This window comes from Strix aluco, chromosome 3, assembly GCF_031877795.1.
Source record: "Strix aluco isolate bStrAlu1 chromosome 3, bStrAlu1.hap1, whole genome shotgun sequence".
Taxonomy (NCBI): Eukaryota; Metazoa; Chordata; class Aves; order Strigiformes; family Strigidae; genus Strix; species Strix aluco.
In genome coordinates this window covers 54,033,572-54,051,331 of record NC_133933.1, presented here as the reverse complement: position 1 = coordinate 54,051,331, position 17,760 = coordinate 54,033,572, and the positions used below count along the sequence as shown (strand labels likewise).

The 17,760-nt window shown below is 36.9% G+C and overlaps 1 protein-coding gene across 3 annotated transcripts in view; it reads right to left on the bottom strand.

Moving 5' to 3' along the window:
* The window catches only part of PDE10A (phosphodiesterase 10A), a 382,004-nt gene that overhangs the window by 64,695 nt on the left and 299,549 nt on the right, over nt 1–17,760 (bottom strand). For 2 of the 3 annotated variants that reach the window (XM_074818613.1, XM_074818611.1), the window contains exon 3: nt 9,533–9,561. In XM_074818613.1, the coding sequence (XP_074674714.1) occupies nt 9,533–9,561 (29 nt within the window). The remainder of the gene's footprint in view (nt 1–9,532; nt 9,562–17,760) is intronic. The other variant, XM_074818612.1, reaches the window with a different exon arrangement.

The window sequence follows — 17,760 nt, the reverse complement described above, 5'->3', positions numbered from 1 at the left end:
AAGCTACATGCCCTTTATCCTCACCTCTGCAACATATGCTTGCAAACATTTTGTAAGCAGGGCAAATCATTGCATGCATCCATGTTACTAAAAAGATGGTAGCAGCGTAATACATATAAGCTGTAATACAGAGAATTTCTATTACTGACAATCTGTGGATCCACAACTGGCCCAATGAATAGAGTTTGTCCAGATTCAAAATTAAATAATTCTATGACTTAGATCAATTGCCAGCAAAGAATTACTCCGTCGTGCTGTAAAATGGTTTTATTTTTATTACAGTGGAGTGAAAGAGGTTTATTTATTTGGTTCTAGGCATTTTAGACTGGATAACCACAATTATGTTTGGTTGAAAAACCACAATATTCTTTATGAAACCCTGCATTTAAACGCTGTATAAGTCATCAGCAAACCTTAGTACAAGCACTATCAAATGCGGTTGCTAACACAGACCTGCTCATATTTGGTGTAAAACTTACTTTAGGAAAGCAATTACTCAAAAAAATTCAACACACTTGGTGGAAAAAGGGTATTTATTTGTCATCAGATATAGTGTAAGTACTGTTTCTTAATTTGTTATTGTAGTTCAGTTTGAATTTAAACGTTAATACTCAACTCCTTTTACTTAATTCATTCTTCCCATTGCTGATTTCCTTCTATTTACGATTCAACATCTACAAGTAATTTGGCATATTTACTGTAAAATTCTGAATTTCAGTGACATTACATTAAAATAATTCAAGTGGACTAAAAACTGGTTTAGCACTATCATACCACTATCACACTGGCATCGTATTTCTAGTAGCTGCACATATTATAATGCTATGAAAAAGAACTAGCAATTAAGAAGGGAAATCCTGTTATATATATTCATATTGACATTTATAAATATGAAAGAAGGAATTTTGCAGGATTTATATAAAAGTATTTCTATGGTTATCTGTCTTTAGAATATTGTGGTGCAATAGAACACAGCAACCCATGACAGGTGATTTAGGAATAGTATTGTGACTTAGAACTAAACAAAGCAGCTGAGAATCACAAACATTTTATTCCAAGAAAGGAGATATAGAAATATCATAGAGATTAATTTTAAGCATTCATTCTGAACAATTCAGACACCAAAAAAATATATTCAAGGACATAATATCTAAAGTAAATTTTATGTATGACAAACTGAAATGAAGATTAATTTCCATGTTTTCATGCTTATAGGGTAGCTGTGCCAGGGGCATTTTATGCTCCTCAAGAAAAGAAAAGGCCCTTCTGCTGCAACAAAAAGCCTTCAATAATACAGCACTGGGTCAATAAGTGCCAGCATAATCCAGAAGTTGATCTGTTTTCTCTGTTACTTCTTAAAGTGGCTTCTGAATAGCAATGAGAAGAGCAAGTTCCATGTAATACTTATTCCGTACTACAGAGTCTTTCTCCATAGCAACAATTGCCTGGTTCTGCAATAGAAACACGTCCTTTTACAGACATAATAGTGTATGACATTGTGGCAGACTAGGAGGAGTTAGAATAAAAAAACAGCCCAAATTCCACATGATGTGGAGAGGGGTGGCCAAAGGTACTTTGGGGATGCAGAACTTCATTGGATGAGGAGAAAAAAAACCCAAACAAACAAACTGTGAAAGCCACAAAACATGGGGGAAGTGGCCACATCCAGAGATTCCTCTTGATGTTGCTTATTTTTCATCTGTAATTTAGGCATTTTAGGCTGGTTTCAGAGGATGTCAGAGAGAACCACAAGACAGAGCTCTTTGTCAACCGATGCAGGCAGCCTCTAGCCGACCACAGGGCTACCAGGGCCAGAGCAGTACTGCCTGCTGGGAGGTGACTCCGCCTGCTGGGAGGTGACTCTGAAGTCCTGTCTCCTTAGAGGCTCAACGTGGAAGGCCAGCACAGATGTTTTGCCCAGGAAAAAGGAGAAGGTACTGACCTGTCATATCAGTATGCCTCAGAAACAGACTTTTGGGAAAACAATGACCAATTCTTCTAGCAAGCATCAGGCATGTTCTTAAAAATTTTCAAGGTTCCTTACCCACCCTTTCAATTATTATCAGACTGAAATGTTAGAGAGGCCCTGGGAAAGCAGTGTGGATCTTCATAATCAGTGCTTCAGGTTCAGCCCCCGGAGCCATCCCAGGCTTCCCTTATTTTGTTTGCTGTGCAAAAAGAGCTTGGGAGATGAGGGGCACTGCCTGACTCTCACCACTGTGTGGGCTGCCTGGACAGAGTGCAATGAGGACACCAGCAGTGCTGAGCAAGCTAATGTTATATATGTTGTGTCCAGTGCCACCCTAATCATTTGCAAGGCACTCTAGAGGTGTTAGAAGGGCCACACCATGGAAAGGTGTAGGCTATTCTGTCCCAGGACACTTGAAACTGAGGCCATAAATGTAATCTGAGACATGTAAGCAGGTAAAAAAACCAAAATAACAAAAAAAGGGCCTCAAAAAACTAAGGACAAAAAAAGCTTTGTGACATCAAAATGACATTCTTAAAAAAACAAAAACAAAAAATCAACAAAACCACCACAGAAAAAACTACCCCACCAAAACCAGCAATTCAGGTAAGCAGGTAAAAAGCAATTCTTGGACCAGGATTAGGATCCGTTGGGACAAACAGAGGCTCTTGTAAGGCACCACAGCTGTTGAAGGGTGGGAAATCACTAAGCACAAAGGATGTACATAGGCCAAGGAGATTGTATATCGACACAGGAATTTATAACACCTATTCTCTCTTTGGTTACATGAGGCAGTATTCCAGATAACCAGCTAATACTTCATCAAACCACCTAAATTAATCTGTCAATGACAGCATCAAGACTTCTAGATAGTGAATCCAAGTGATTCTGCACAGCACTTTATACAAAACAATGTCCTTAAGCAGGGACTGGATTTCACCACAAACACCTAAGTCAGGAGATCTGGAATGTGACAACAAGCTGTACCCAAACTTCTTCAGTCTTCTCTTTAAAACTGACAGCTACTCTCTTCTCTATGAAGCATACTACAGTACATAAGCAGCTGCTAAACCCAAACCAACCAAAATCTCCTCATAAACTTCCAGCCAACACAAGTTTTCTTTCCTATAAAACCAGAGTCTCGTCAGCAAGAGTCATCAGGGAATGAATTTAAAAGATGAAAAAAGCTTCAAATTAAAAAAAGCGCACTTGTTTGCAGTTTTAATGGTCTGAGCATTTGCTCCATATTTGATTGAGATGTCAGTCTAACTTATTTCAGGCTAGGTATTCTCATACTGAATCAGAAGTGTAAAAAGATTGATCTTACATATAGAAGTTCTCAATGCCATTGATACCTGCTTTATAAAATAAGAATTCCCAACAGCAACACTTTTGCACTTCTTAAAAACAAGCATTGCAGCCACAAAAATAAACAAGCAAATGAAACTGATGCCTTTTGTTGAAACAGATCAGCTTTCCCTTTCTTTCAAGTAGCATTATGAAAAAAAACAGAGCACAGCTACTTCCCTGATTTAAGAGACTTGCTCTGTGTAATTTTCCAGTTGCCTCCACAACTTACCTTCTGGGAAGATCATCAGTACTCAATTGCTGCATCTTTTTTTTAAAGAAATACTGTATGTCCTTTAAGAATTTTGGGACCATTACTTGATTTGCCACATAATAAGCAGATTTGTAAACTGAAGTATACTCTTGCCTCTTTCTGGTTTGTTTTTTTTTTTTTCTCCCCCCTCAAAGGAGAGAAACATTGGTGACCAAATCCAGTCCCTTGCAGGCAAAGGCAGCCTTGTAAGAGATGTCTTGTTTAAGATTACTTCATTCCATGTGTCACTACACTTCACTGTAATGAATATTCAGACATGTAATTTAGAGACAGAAAAGGCCAGACCTGTAAGCATCACAATAATCTCCTACTTCTTCAAATGCAAGAAATTATTGCATTTTAGTCATAGTAATGTTACTGCATTCCTGCTGACCAAAGGCTATAAAGAAAGAAATGCTTGTAGAAAAAAAACCCAAAATATTTAATTAAACCAATAATAAGACTGGGAAAAGGACATAAACTTTTATTCAGGTCATTTTTATGTGTACATAAATTAGGTTGTGTACATGTTTGATATGTATGTTTATGTGTACTGCTACCTTCTGTAGGCCTGATACTTTCACTAGCTGCAATATTTTGCACTGTTTAGCTGCACTGATGGCTCGTTCACATCTTGCATAGAAACTGGTGTTTCTCATTTTTGGGCACAAATAACTAAGAGAGAACTGTGTCCTAATAACAGTGAAAACATATCTAACCACACCACAAGAAAAAAAAAAATACAGGAAGGGAATAAAACTGCTTGCTTGCTTCAGGGTGGAAATGCTGAACCAAAGGATGTCAGATCCTCAGACTGAAAAGTAAGGAGAATGCCTAAGCAAGCATACGGTGCAGAGCTGGCTTTCAGAGGAGCAGTAAGCTTGGAGAAAAAGCTCAGAAAAATCTCTTTGCTCCAAAAAATCAGAGAGGTAACCAGGGTTGGCTGGAATAATGAGTTTTGTTTAAACTTGGACACTGGAAAGCAAGAGGCTATAAAGAGCAGACTTAGCTGAGGTGATTAATTTTAATGCTTGTACATAGCCTCAGAGGAAACTGCTTCTACACGTGCTTGTCTGACGTCTATTCTTCTTGTTTTGTCTGGAGAGGACGTGGGTTAGAACTTGTTCAGTAAATAAAGTTTAGCATTGGGGCACCATGTACAGGTATTTATGAATTGTTTGTTGGCACATCAAACGCTGTTCATGACAAAAGCAAAGAAGAGAAAATATGAGATGACACTTGGCAGGACAGGCCCTACAATGTCTAAAGATGCAAACCAGTTCTCACTCTGCACAGAAAGAGTTCACTAATTTTGAAGGCATGCATTTCCCAGTCCATTTATGTAGTTGATTTCCAAGCCTTGGAGAATACCTTCCCTAGAGCTTCTTGCTTTCAATTGGCATCCAATTTTAATCTTTCCATCAGCTCGTTCCCTGTTATCAATTGGTAACACCGCAATAAATTGCTTCACTAGTAATAGGAAAAATACATAATAAAAAGCAAAGGCTTGGCTTACAAGAAAAGAACATTATGATTATATAGAAGTAACTATATAAGCTGTTATTAACTGTAAGGCTCAAACTGCATCAATATCTCAATTATATCACTTCTCCAGATTATATAATAAAACAGCATAATGAGCTTCATTTTAACTTGACAAGCCTGAATACTGCTCCTCTTTTTAAAAAGCTTTTTATAAAATCACATTCCCTCCTAATACTTGACTTGCAAACACTCTAAAGACATCATGTACAAAATTAAAAATAAACTTCCTCATTTTCCTACCACTGTTGCTTATCACTACCACAGTAACCACAAGATTTTCTTTATAAAGAAATCGGCTTATACAAGCATCTTCTTCTCGTGACAATGGGTGCAATGCCATTTGCATCACTTCTAAAGGCTAAATATACATGTTTGTTCTAGTTTCCCTAACTTTTTGATTAATCTGTCGCAGTCTTCGGTTCTGGGACTGTGTGAAAACATTTAAATCCCATCTTTATTAAGAAAATACTACAAAGACTGAGCTTGCTTTGCCAACGTGTCATAAAAAGCCCAAACTTTTATTATCAGTTGCACAGGGAAGATACATGCAATTACTGCAACTATTTACTGAAAACACACTTGCTAATTCTGTTACCGTCAGTGACATACTGTGCTGGGTGCTAGCTGGTGCCAAGGCAGCTGCCAAAAGCTTCAAGTCCAAAAAGGGTAAAGGAAAGGATTAAAGTATTATTCTTGTTTCTAAGAATAAAGTACTGTAAATGAGCTAGTCACTTGCTAGGTAATAATTTGCTGGTGTTTACATGGTAAACTTCTGTAAAGTGAATTGCTGTTGGCATCACCGGAGTTTAAAAAGCAAAGGTACTTGCCAAAAGGCAGCTTCACTGGAAGTATTGTTCATGTAAACATTGAATGGGAAGTCATTAAGCAAAATGAACAACAGCTAATTTTGCTGCGATCATATCAGGAACGTTAAGCATTTTTGTTTAAACTTCAGAATCTGAGGTACAAAAGAGCACACAGTGATCATGGGAAACTTAACAGCACGTAGAACAAAATCCTGGCTATAGTTCACGTAGGAATGGGGTTATTTTTGCCAACTGAAAAGAATAACATGTCTCCAATACACACTGTTTTCACTAATACTGTCAAAGAAATGTATCTTTAGTCTAGATATACATGAATACATACGTGCTTAGTGCTCAAACTCACACTCCTCTATTTTTGTTTCTTTTGCACATAAAACAGCAAAAGCAAAATATAAATTCAGGTTAAGTTTTCTTCATCAAAATAATTCAATAGTTGGTTTTCTTTCTGAAATCCCTGCCCAGAAAACCACTTGTGTAGCTAGGATGGATGGGATCAGCCAACACACAGCTGCACAATAAGTAAGCAGAAGAAACAGCATTTCCAAGGATGTTCCTAATACTACGTCATGTGAAAAGGAGATTCTGTCCCCAGTTACATATATTTCATAAATACTGGAATGTAGCATGCAGTAAAAAGTTCACAGGTTCACTGCTTGGTCACAGATGCTCATGAAATATTTTGTAACCAGAGTTGGTTTTATGCCAATCGCAGTCTACAGGAATTTGGAAATCCTTTTTCCTCCCCCTTTTTTTCCCACCTGTCAGTTACTATGTCAGGCCAATCTAGGATATCCTTACCTGTAACTTCTGAACACCAAAATATTGATGAAATTGCCTTCAGTAGGCCAGACTTTAAAATAAATTTTGAAAAGCTTCATTTCTGTGCTACAAATATCACAATTTAAAATATGTGGAAGGTTTCTCCTACTCTCTCCTTGTTTCAAAAACATGCAATGTAATGCTGACAGCCATGATTGTTACTTTATTTTCATTTTTTTACCAAGCTGTTAAAAATGGCAAAAGATTAAAAATGCAGTTCCTATACAACAGCATTTTTCAGAACTTCCTCAGTTTTCAAAGTGTGAAACTGCAACACAAACCCTTGAAAATATTTCCTTGCAATAATTCAAGCAGCAAAAGATTTTTTTCAAAAATCTGGACACCATTCATCCCACTGCATTTGCTGATAAAAAGAAAAAAAGGCAAATGAATGACAAGTTTAGTATTTAGAGCCCCTAGAACAACCTTCTCTTGTACGTTTATAAAGAGAAAAGGTGAGGCTTTTAGGGGGAGAAAGGGGTTAAATAAATCTAACAAAAAATATCCTCCCTCAATTTAATTCTGTTGTCCTGTGTAAGAACAACAGAAAAGGAGGTTATTGGAGCAACTGATGTCAGAGCATATGAATATGAATGTTTTAATGTTTTCACTCTGCCCAACACTGAAAGATTGAAAAAAAACCCCAGCAATGAGCGAAACATTTTTCCAGCATATTTCTACCTTGGTTCGTAACTAATGTAATATTTTAAACCAGTCGGTGATTTATTTCTGCAATAAATTTCCTTTCACTAACTTTTATTTTTGCTTCCCTATAAGAGCTTCTTTTTGCAGACATTTTAAGGAATTAAAAATGTAACACTTAATGAGTAAAACTCAGTTCTTCAGTCAGCATGAACATCCTTTTTGTCTGAAAAACATTACTCACATGCAGAACTTTCCCATTTAAATTCTAATTTATGTTCAGATTTTAATTAAACCGGCATCTATTTGAGCTGGTTCTGAAGAAAGAGGATGTATTACAATGGTCTACATTATTATATAAGGCATTATTCAAAAATACTATAAACTAAGAAACGTGTTCATTTGTAGTATGATGCATTACTGGGTGCCCTCAAGTACTGTATTTAAAAAAAAAGAAGTACTGTAACACAGTATACACACCAAGCGTACAAACAAGGGGGAATATGTCTACTTAAGAACATCTGAGGTGTTCAGGTGAACCCATCAGGTGAGCCCATCCATCTCTGGCAAAACTGTGAATCACTATATATGACTTCAAGAGGCTGAGATGGCTGAGACTAGTGTGTCTGAGAGACAGCGGTGTTCACTGGCAGGGCAGACTCGGCGGTTTCGGGGTTCCAGAGCTTGCTTTTGTTGCCTTGAAGAGCTCAAATATGGTAACCTAGATACGTTTCGTAATTCCATTTTCCAGAGTTTTAGGTAAAATGTGAAACTATTTACCAAATTGCTGACAATTAAAAGGATCATTCTTCCACAGAAATAATTATGTCTTTCGAGATTTTTAGGCAGATCTTCAATTATTTTGAAATCAAAACAATATATACAAATATACTAATAACAATAATCTTCAGTTGCAATGGTAGGTATTTACTCAACTGCCATAATGGCTCAATACTAAGGGGTGACCAAAACACATGTTCTAAATTAATAAATTACTAAAACATGGTGATTTTCACCTGAATTCTCAATACCTTTATATATCCATAGCACATCACATATATGGAGAACTTCTGCTTGAATAAACATGCTTGAATAAACTCATTCTAGACATCATTTAATCTATTTTTCATAGTCTCATAAGAGGTGAACTTCAGTTCCTCCTTATGTCAGCCCTCTGCTCTCAGGGTTACCAAACCAAGGTTTCCACTGCCAGCCTGTTTCCACTCCTTCCATGCCCTAGTGTTTTCCAGGACTTCCACTGAGAGCAAGGCCACCCAGACAGATTTTACAGTCTTTCAACCAGCCTTATTTTTAATATGTGTCTGACACTACTGTATTTCTCCTGGGAACATGAAATAGTTTATGCAAGACATTCAAGAGGAGGAGCAAAACAGGACCTCAGAAAGCTGTAAGCAGCTCCCTCATCTTACACAAAATAACATTTGGGTTCGTCAGGCTGACTGGACACATCTGAGGGCAACAGACTGACCCGTACTGATCTTTTGTCATTTCCAGCAAAGGCACTAGTTTCTAATAGATCCCCCTAACTATATATTCTGCAGGACACCGTGTCAATCAAACATAAGGCTAGAGTTGGGAATTTATTACTGAATAAGTTATTTAAGATTTTACATTACATTTCATACAGTACACAGCAAAATATTTCAAATTAAAGATTTTAGCTCATCTGTACCACAGCACATCTCAAAGGGAGTTACTAGATAGGGCACATTCCTTCCCTTGTTTCCTCTTATGCTTTCCATCTCTTGAGGCAGTAACACTGATTAAATAGTCTGCTGTTATGCATATGCTCAAAGTCCCATGATTTTCCTGGTTTCTGTGAAGTACCTTTTTAAAACTGGATCATGAAAATAGCACTGTGAGAACTCTAAATTTGTTGATACAAAATACCCTTTAATTTATTTACAGCCAATCAAGTGTTCTTAATATTTATTTTCCTTATTAACTGTTCTCTAGTCAGTCAGTACACCATTTTGTTTTCTCTGGAGATCCACTATGTCCATGGAATAGAGTCAAACCTTGATCCAAGACTGCACAAAAATCATCTCAAGTGAAAGTAGGCCTCAGAGAATACACTAACTTTTAGAGTGGATGGAGAGTAGCACTTACCCTGCTGACTTCTTTAGGAGTCGATTCTTCTAAGAGGAAACAAAACAAACAATTAGGCACTCAGGGAAGTTTCTAGACTAAATGAACAAGATACCATACTTCAAACAATTTTTGCACTGTTGCACAAACCTTCTAACATGGTTCAACAAAGTAATTGAAATATCCTGAGACTGGTGTGCATTTACAATCTTTTAAACTTCTAAGTCTAAAAATTAATTAAAATTAGGATAAAGTACTGAAGAATTCTGTCCTGCTTAATAAGAATACAAAATTTCCTGTATTTCATCAGTCAATTCACAGGCCAGCTAAACCGATAAATCCTATATCCTTCTCCTACATTTTTATTCCAATTCAGTAAGAAAATTGTTAGTATTGCACAGTCTGAGAAGTAAAGGCCCTTTGCTACCATGTATATGCCACCAATGTCCTACATATACAAGCAAGTTAGTGAGCAGACTTAGGCTTTCTGTTCTGAAGATCAGAGATGCTATTTCTCTTGACTTCTTTGGATGTGGATAAAAAGCCCTGTGGCTGTAAGACTACAAGAACATCACTAATGTGATCTGGCATAACATGTTAAAAATGCATAGATGACAAGGTTATATATATATATATATATATATACACACACATATTTATACATAAATATGGGTATATATACACACATTATTATATTTTGTCCTTTCAAATGCAAGAACTCATGCATTTTTTTGTAATTTAAATATGCAAAAATAGACACAGGTACAATACCAGAGCACTAGCTAAAACATTGAGTTTTATTTGTGAAAACAAAGGGAAAGCAGTTATACAGCAAGAATGCATCTGCCACAGGAAATATTTCCAACTTCCAGTTAGATCACACCAAAAGCAGCTTAAACACATCCTTACAAACCTCCAGTTGGTTAGCTGTTTCTGAAAACATGAAGGCAACTATTTGTAACCTTTTATTTCATACTAGGAATCAAATCACTATGCTTTGGAAATTAATTTTAAGTGACCAAATATTCAATCTCATAGAGAAAGACCATATGGTTATATTTGTGAATCTTAATCTACATATGCTTTGATACATCTTAACTGAGTGGGTTTTCAGATATCTCTCAGATACAGACATAGTATCACCTAGGCTGCTTAACAGCAGATACATTAAATTTTCTCCAAAATCATCCCCAGGTAAAAAAGGGATCTCAAGGTGCCCCTTGAGAAGGGCACATTTACAAGTATTTCAATATTATCAACAGCAAAGGCTCTTCGTGTCTTGCCATTTAAGATGAACTTTTGAAAAATAAAGCTAGAAAAAAAGATTTTCTAGAAAACAAATTCAAGACCAAATTTCCAATGAAAGAACTCTCTATAATCATAGAAATTTCTCCTCAACATTGACTGACATCAAGTAAAATAATGTCTTTCACAACTATGAGTGAATATTAGTCTTCTCTTACCCCCAATCAAATGATATACCAGTAACTTACACATGCAGAACACGGACATAAACTTAATTGAGATATTTAAAGTAGTCTGTTATTAGTAATGCAATGTATAACACATACTCTGCAATGTTCAGTGATGTTATCTTCCTTGAACACAGGAATCTACATACCTGTTACAAGGACAGCCAAAGCTACACTCAAAATCCATCTCCCCTACTACCTGATTTCTGACAGTGAGCAACAACAGATGTAAACAACAGAAAACTGAGTGATGACATGACGACGTTTTCCCTGGAGTACACTCTCAGTTTTCAGTAACCAATGGATCAAGCATTTCTTGAATCAGTGGTGATATTTTTCTGTTTAAAAGACTAGGAAGGGGTTTTCTTCCTCACACTTTCAGGAGGTAGGAGGGGTGTTAGATTTTGGTTGGTTGGTTTTTTAAACCTGAGCCACCATCCTTCAGCATTCACAACATTCTCTGAGTTACACACTTTAAACACATATTATGAGAAAAACTCTCTCTCTTATTTTGAATCTCCGCATTACAAATTTAATTTGATTCACCTTACCTATGGAACCTGTGATTCTACGAATCTCTCAAACAAGCCCTTCTCTGCTTTACACCCCATCAAAACCTTTCCTGGCTTGAGAGATCTGGTCTGGTTTGCTGCTGGTGCCAAACAAGTCATTCAGCACTGCTGGGTGACTCTCACCGCTCCTGTCTCCTCTATCCCCCTGCCTCCTGCCAGGATGGGAAGTCCAGAACTACAGGCAATACTGCAGCTCAAGAAAACACAACAGGGACTTAAAGAATGACACAGGGATGATTTAGAGGTCTGATCGCTCTTTGAAAAGAGTAATTCCCAACATTTTACCTGTTTCTTGATGGTTACTAAATATTGAGCTAACATTTTTAAACATTTGTATTTTGTAATAAAGGTATCTCTCTCCAGAGTGTTAACAACTAATTAAAAGCCCACTACTGCATATGTAAAATTAGAAACATCTTCCCCCATGTAAAGCAGTCAGCATTATCAGTATTAACTGTCAGCTGTTTTCTCTCTCAGCTACTCAGTACTTTTTGCACTCTGAATAGCTTCATACCCTAAAAAAAATAATCTCATTTTTCAAATTACCTTAAACCCTGCATACTCTTACCCAAATTATGTATGTATATGCTGAAAAGCACGGGTAAATCATACTAGTGATCTCCCTCTACTATAACAAAAGGAATTTATTGTAATATGTCTATATTACTAACATCACAATCCTGTGTCTTTCACACCATTGTGAGACATAACTGTCACTGCAACGTCCAATGATAGACTGAAGATAGATTAAATGCACCAAATCTAAAGTTTACTACACAGTATAAAAGCCTACATAATCTCTATTTGGGCCACTATAAAAAAAATTTCAGTGCTTCAACATCAGAAAGAGCAATGAATAACTTCCTATTCTTGGAGATCCTTGTCAATGCAATTTCATAGTCTGAGCAAAATGTTACAAATGCCATCAACCCAACATGAAACTTCCCACATATATATAATACTGTGCTTTAATTTGTATAACATGAGATACACAGGTGTCACTCCTGCCTTGTGATCCATTGCCAATTCCTTTCTTTATTATAAAGGCATCATTCTTGTATTAAGAAGTTATATAAAGGTAACATATGAAGTCCCTGTGCACATCTGGGTCTATTTTGCTGAGTATAAGACATGAAAATGGACAGACAGTCATTACATCAAAGAACATTTGATTTCTTTCTGTGAGGAAATTAAAAGAAATATGTTAACAGATCAGGAAGGAAAAAGTAACACCTATGGTACTCAATAAAGATAAGTTTTACAGAACAATTATTAGAGACAATACTTTTTCATAATAAAAAAGTTATAAACAATATGCCATTTTTTCAGAAGAAAGATAAACAAAGTGTTTGGGCATTAGAGCTACACAGACAAAGTTTGCAATTCAGGGATTATGAACTGGTGGGAAAAATGGAAGATTTTTTTTTAAGGGAAGGAGGAAAGCAAAAGATGAGGGGGAAAAGGGAAAAAAATAGCATCAATACTCTGTTAATACGTCTAGACACAAGTTAAATTACTACACAACAAGCTAGAAGATAATTTTCAACATTAAAAGAAATTGAAAGCCTAACAAGAGTCCTTTTTTTCCCCCCCAAGAGTAAAGGAAGAAACGTGACCCCCATGAACGTGAAGTGAATCAAATTGCTTTTCTGGAGATGCAGTCTTTAAGGCACAAGTACACATCAAGTGACAGGATACACATACACCTCAGTGCTGGCACCACTTCGCTGTGGTTTTATCCACAGCACAGAGTACAATACTTCTCTTACAATTTGGTTTCTGTGAGCTAGGAAAAATCCTTGGAACAGCAACTTTTCCCACAAATTATTTTAATAGCCAAAATCCAGGATTAGTTAATATATGAAAGTAACAGGGGGCTGATGAAAAATACCTTCAATTTGCATACTCCTGTTTATTTAAAAGCCATTAATTTTGTTTAAGAGGTACAAACACACTGATCTCTTGTTTGTAAAACAAGTTCCATCCCTGTAAAATATGAAGCTTTTAAAGAAACAGATCAACCATTAAAATAAATTCAGAGACATTAAGTACATCAATAAATAGCAGCTTGCTATAGTGTTAAATCTCACAGAAAAATTCTCTGCTTGAATATAAAGGTCCCCATTTATTATGGCACATTGCGTGGGAAAACAGCTAGATAGGGGAAAGTGTCTTAATAGTGTCTGCACTGAGGAAAATAAACACCTTGGGAGAAAGCAAGTGTTTGTGAAAGAGATCATACAAATGCTCCAGCCACTAGAAACTTTTCAGTTGGGAGTTCACTTTTTCTTTAGACATCAAATACAGTCAACCATGATACATGACCAAGTGTCACCCTCTCAATCCCATCTGTTGGTAGTATTGCTGTTCATAGAATTTAGGAAGATGTTAATTTTTTGTGATACCTGACATAATTATTAACACAGAGTAGTACAAGAAATGTGTATGGTTTAGTTCTGGCACTCTGAATATGCCAACATATATGTCATAACAACTGCACAGCACACTACAGGTATGCATAATAATTGCTATGGTAATTAAAGACAACCTCCATCTGCGAAAGCTTCCATACTAAACCAAGAAGAGCAAGATAGGAGGAAGCAGAAAAGAAGAAAGGGAACAGACAGAAAAAACCTCCACAGAAGGTCTGGGATTTGGCACAGTATAAAGGAGGCCAGGTTTGGTATCTGGCACAATATACACAAGATCACATTTAATTTGGTTTGGGGTTCTCTTTTTTGGGGGGTGTGTGAAGGGGTGTTAAATTGTGTAATAGTTCATTTACTAGGAAAAAATCACGTTTTATTTTGCACGTAAAAAAAAAAAAATCTCATTTCATACTTTAAAAAAAAAAAAACCACAAAGGTGAATGATTTTCTGAAAATTGCAAGATGCCAAGCCAGAGTAGTCACAAAGACAACTTGCATGCAAAGCAAGCTTTCAACACCTCAGAAGTGATATTCTGAGGTATTTATCAAGGAAGCAATAATTCTAATGCCTAGTTAGTTTTATCACAGGAACTCTTTCAGAAAAACAATATGGTCTTATACTGTTCTTTATTCTGTGCAGTTAAATACTATTGCTAGTCCACCATTGTTGATGACAGCAAACAAACACTTAGGATTAATTCTGTTTATGAGATCCCAGATAGCTGTATTGTCACATTTTCCCACAGAATGTTTTCCCACATAGCAGATGTCAGACTGACCTAATAATTTTACTTTTCAAAATTTGCTTTAGGCTCCTTTTTCTTCAGCTAATAAGACACAAGTTGTTTGGAATGCAATTAGACCAGCATAAAAACTTTGCTGCTTTTTTTCCCCTTAAGAAGTGTCATACACCCACACGTCAACAGAAATTCCACATCAACAAGTGCAGATTGGTTAAATACTGATTTCATCACCATGAAATAGAGTTTACCAGGTTTAATTTATTCCTCCGGTAGAATGGCATCAATCAGATGAGTTGGTCAGTCTATTTTAATTGCAGCTTGTTTGAGATACTCTACATTCTTATTTTAGACATCTTGCATCTGGCAGCTTATGCCTCCACTGAATTTGTAAGATCTTTCAAAGACACCTTAGCTGAGGGTGAGTTTCCAAAAGTGGCAACTATCATGTATAACAGAAATGCTAAAGCTGTCATTCAAAAATGGTCTTGCTTCTTAATGCACAATCTCACTGAGAGCACCTGAATAGCTCTCCTGACTTTCAACTGTCTGGACTTATTTCACAGTTTGGAAGCACTTGTAATATTACATCATAGAAAACTAACTTAGACAGTTTGTTTAGAAAGACACTTAGAAATTAAAAGGGAATATTAATTAGTATTGATCCTTGGTGGCACACTAGGTTTCTTTCCTCGAAGCAGAACAAAATATGAAAACTAACTTTTTTACACCAACAGCAAGATCCACATTTTTAAAAGTTCCTCAGAAAGGATGCTCAGTTCTTCCTCTTCTTAAACAACAAAGTAACATTGATCAGAAAATAAGTAAGTCCTGAAACAAGACTTCATTACAGATGGTAAGCAGAGAAACATATTGTCTGCCAGGTGTCCTAAAATTTTACACGCTCCTTCACATATAAGCAAACAGGACACTACACAGAATCACAGAATTATCAAGGTTGGAAAAGACCTTGAAGCTCACCCAGTCCAACCATTAACCTAGCACTGACAGTTCTCAACTACACCGTATCCCTCAGCGCTATGTCAACCCGACTCTTAAACACCTCCAGGGATGGGGACTCCACCACCTCCCTGGGCAGCCCATTCCAACACCTAACAACCCGTTCTGTAAAGAAATGCTTCCTAATATCCAGTCTAAACCTTCCCTGGTGCAAGAGGCCATTCCCTCTTGTCCTATTGCTTGTTACTTCGTTAAAGAGACTCATCCACAAAATAGGAGCCAGGAGACAGTGCATTTGACTTCATTGGACACAGCTAAATGTTTGGAAGCTCATTGTTTTCTAAGGTCTCAGCCCTTCCAAAATGATGAAGCATTTGGAGCAATTTTGCAGGACAACCTATTCTGGCCAGAAAATTTTCAAAAGGGACCCTCTGAAAGGATCACCAGCACCTGTGAGAACAGAGAGACCTATAGAAGATACAGATTTTGCTCTTGTTTCTGAAATTGCAAAGCATACTGATAACAGCTCCGCACTTTGCTCATCCATGGACAAAAAATTCTCAACTGTATACTTGCTGTGACAATTTAGGCTAATCTAAGCAGGATTTTTCCACAAAATAACGATCAAGAAAATGGCTTCATAATTAACAGACTTACCTTCTCACTTCTGTTTAAATAGTGGAATTATGGATGTGCCTCTGAACTTGTGGAATGATGTCTTCCCCACATCAGCTAAAGTTTCATAAAATTCTACATAAGTCTCTCAGATTGAATTACACCTCAGTAAAAGTCATGCTGCAAACTAGTCTCTGATCACCAGGAAGAAACTTTATAGTTTCCAGCAGTGAATGGTCTTCACCAAGAAAGTCTACATTGTGTTTTATGGTAACTGGCCTATGATTTCATATCCTACTCAACATGACTGTTGAATAAAGAGAGTGTTAAATTGGTTCATTCATCTATTTTACCAGTCAACAATGTATAATCATCATTTATTACCAGAATACAGCCACTAGACAATGGGCTAAAGAGCATGTATAAGACAATTTTTTTCATACTCACCAGTTCACAGCTGCACATTTTTGCCTCTATCTACCACTTTTCTTGCCTGTCACTGAATTCTGTTTGGCATTCACTGCACTAGCTGTTATAGGCAGCTTTCTTTAAAATTGATTACAGGTCTTGCAAACATGTTTGGTGAAGGAAGTCTCTCATCCAGTAGTAATACAATTTCAGTATCACTGCTGTTAAATCAAACTTGATTTTCTCCTACTTTTTGGTCCCAGAATCCTGCTGGTTGCCAAGTATAAGATATCCTTAAAGTTTAGTCCAATTGATGTATTTCAGAAACAGCATTAACACTACTAAGCTGCTCTCTCACTACTGAATAGAGCTGTTCCTTCACTTTTGAATGTGTTTCAAATATACTGCACAAGGTCGAAGTCTTATTGTGTTCAGCAGGTGTTTTCAGTGAGAAGGAAAAAATTACATCACCATTGGCTCAAATACTAGTCAGATAGATACCTTGAGCATTTTCACTGAAATCAATAGAACTGCTACAGCATGCATTGGAAACCAGAAATGCTTTTATGTATTAAATGTCGTGGCATTCCTGTTATGCATAGTGACCCAGGGCTGAAGTTGATGATTAAAAGAGAATGCTACCGGAAGTAAGTCCTACAAAGCTCCAACAACCTGAGAAAGCCTCGTTGGATCTTGTCCATCATAAGACATTTGGATATTTTAAAAGCATGATTTATTATGCATACTCTTTGGACCCTGCTGAGCCTCTTGGGTTTGGCTTGTTCATTCCTAGTTCATAAATACCTCTTCCTGACTGATAAGCTGTCTGGAGGATTTTAATGAAAGGCACTTCCTCCTCCTTCCCCACCATCTGTATACAGCCCATACAGCACTCTCACCCCTACGAGGCAAGGGATGGGATCACAGAATGCACACAGCCCAGTGCCATGAAGTTCCCACCCCTAGCATGTAGTGAGGCTTCAAAGGTTTGTTGGCCAAACAGGCCAAGACATTTTAGCAGGTTCTCACCTTCTGGAGCAGGAAATACTGCAT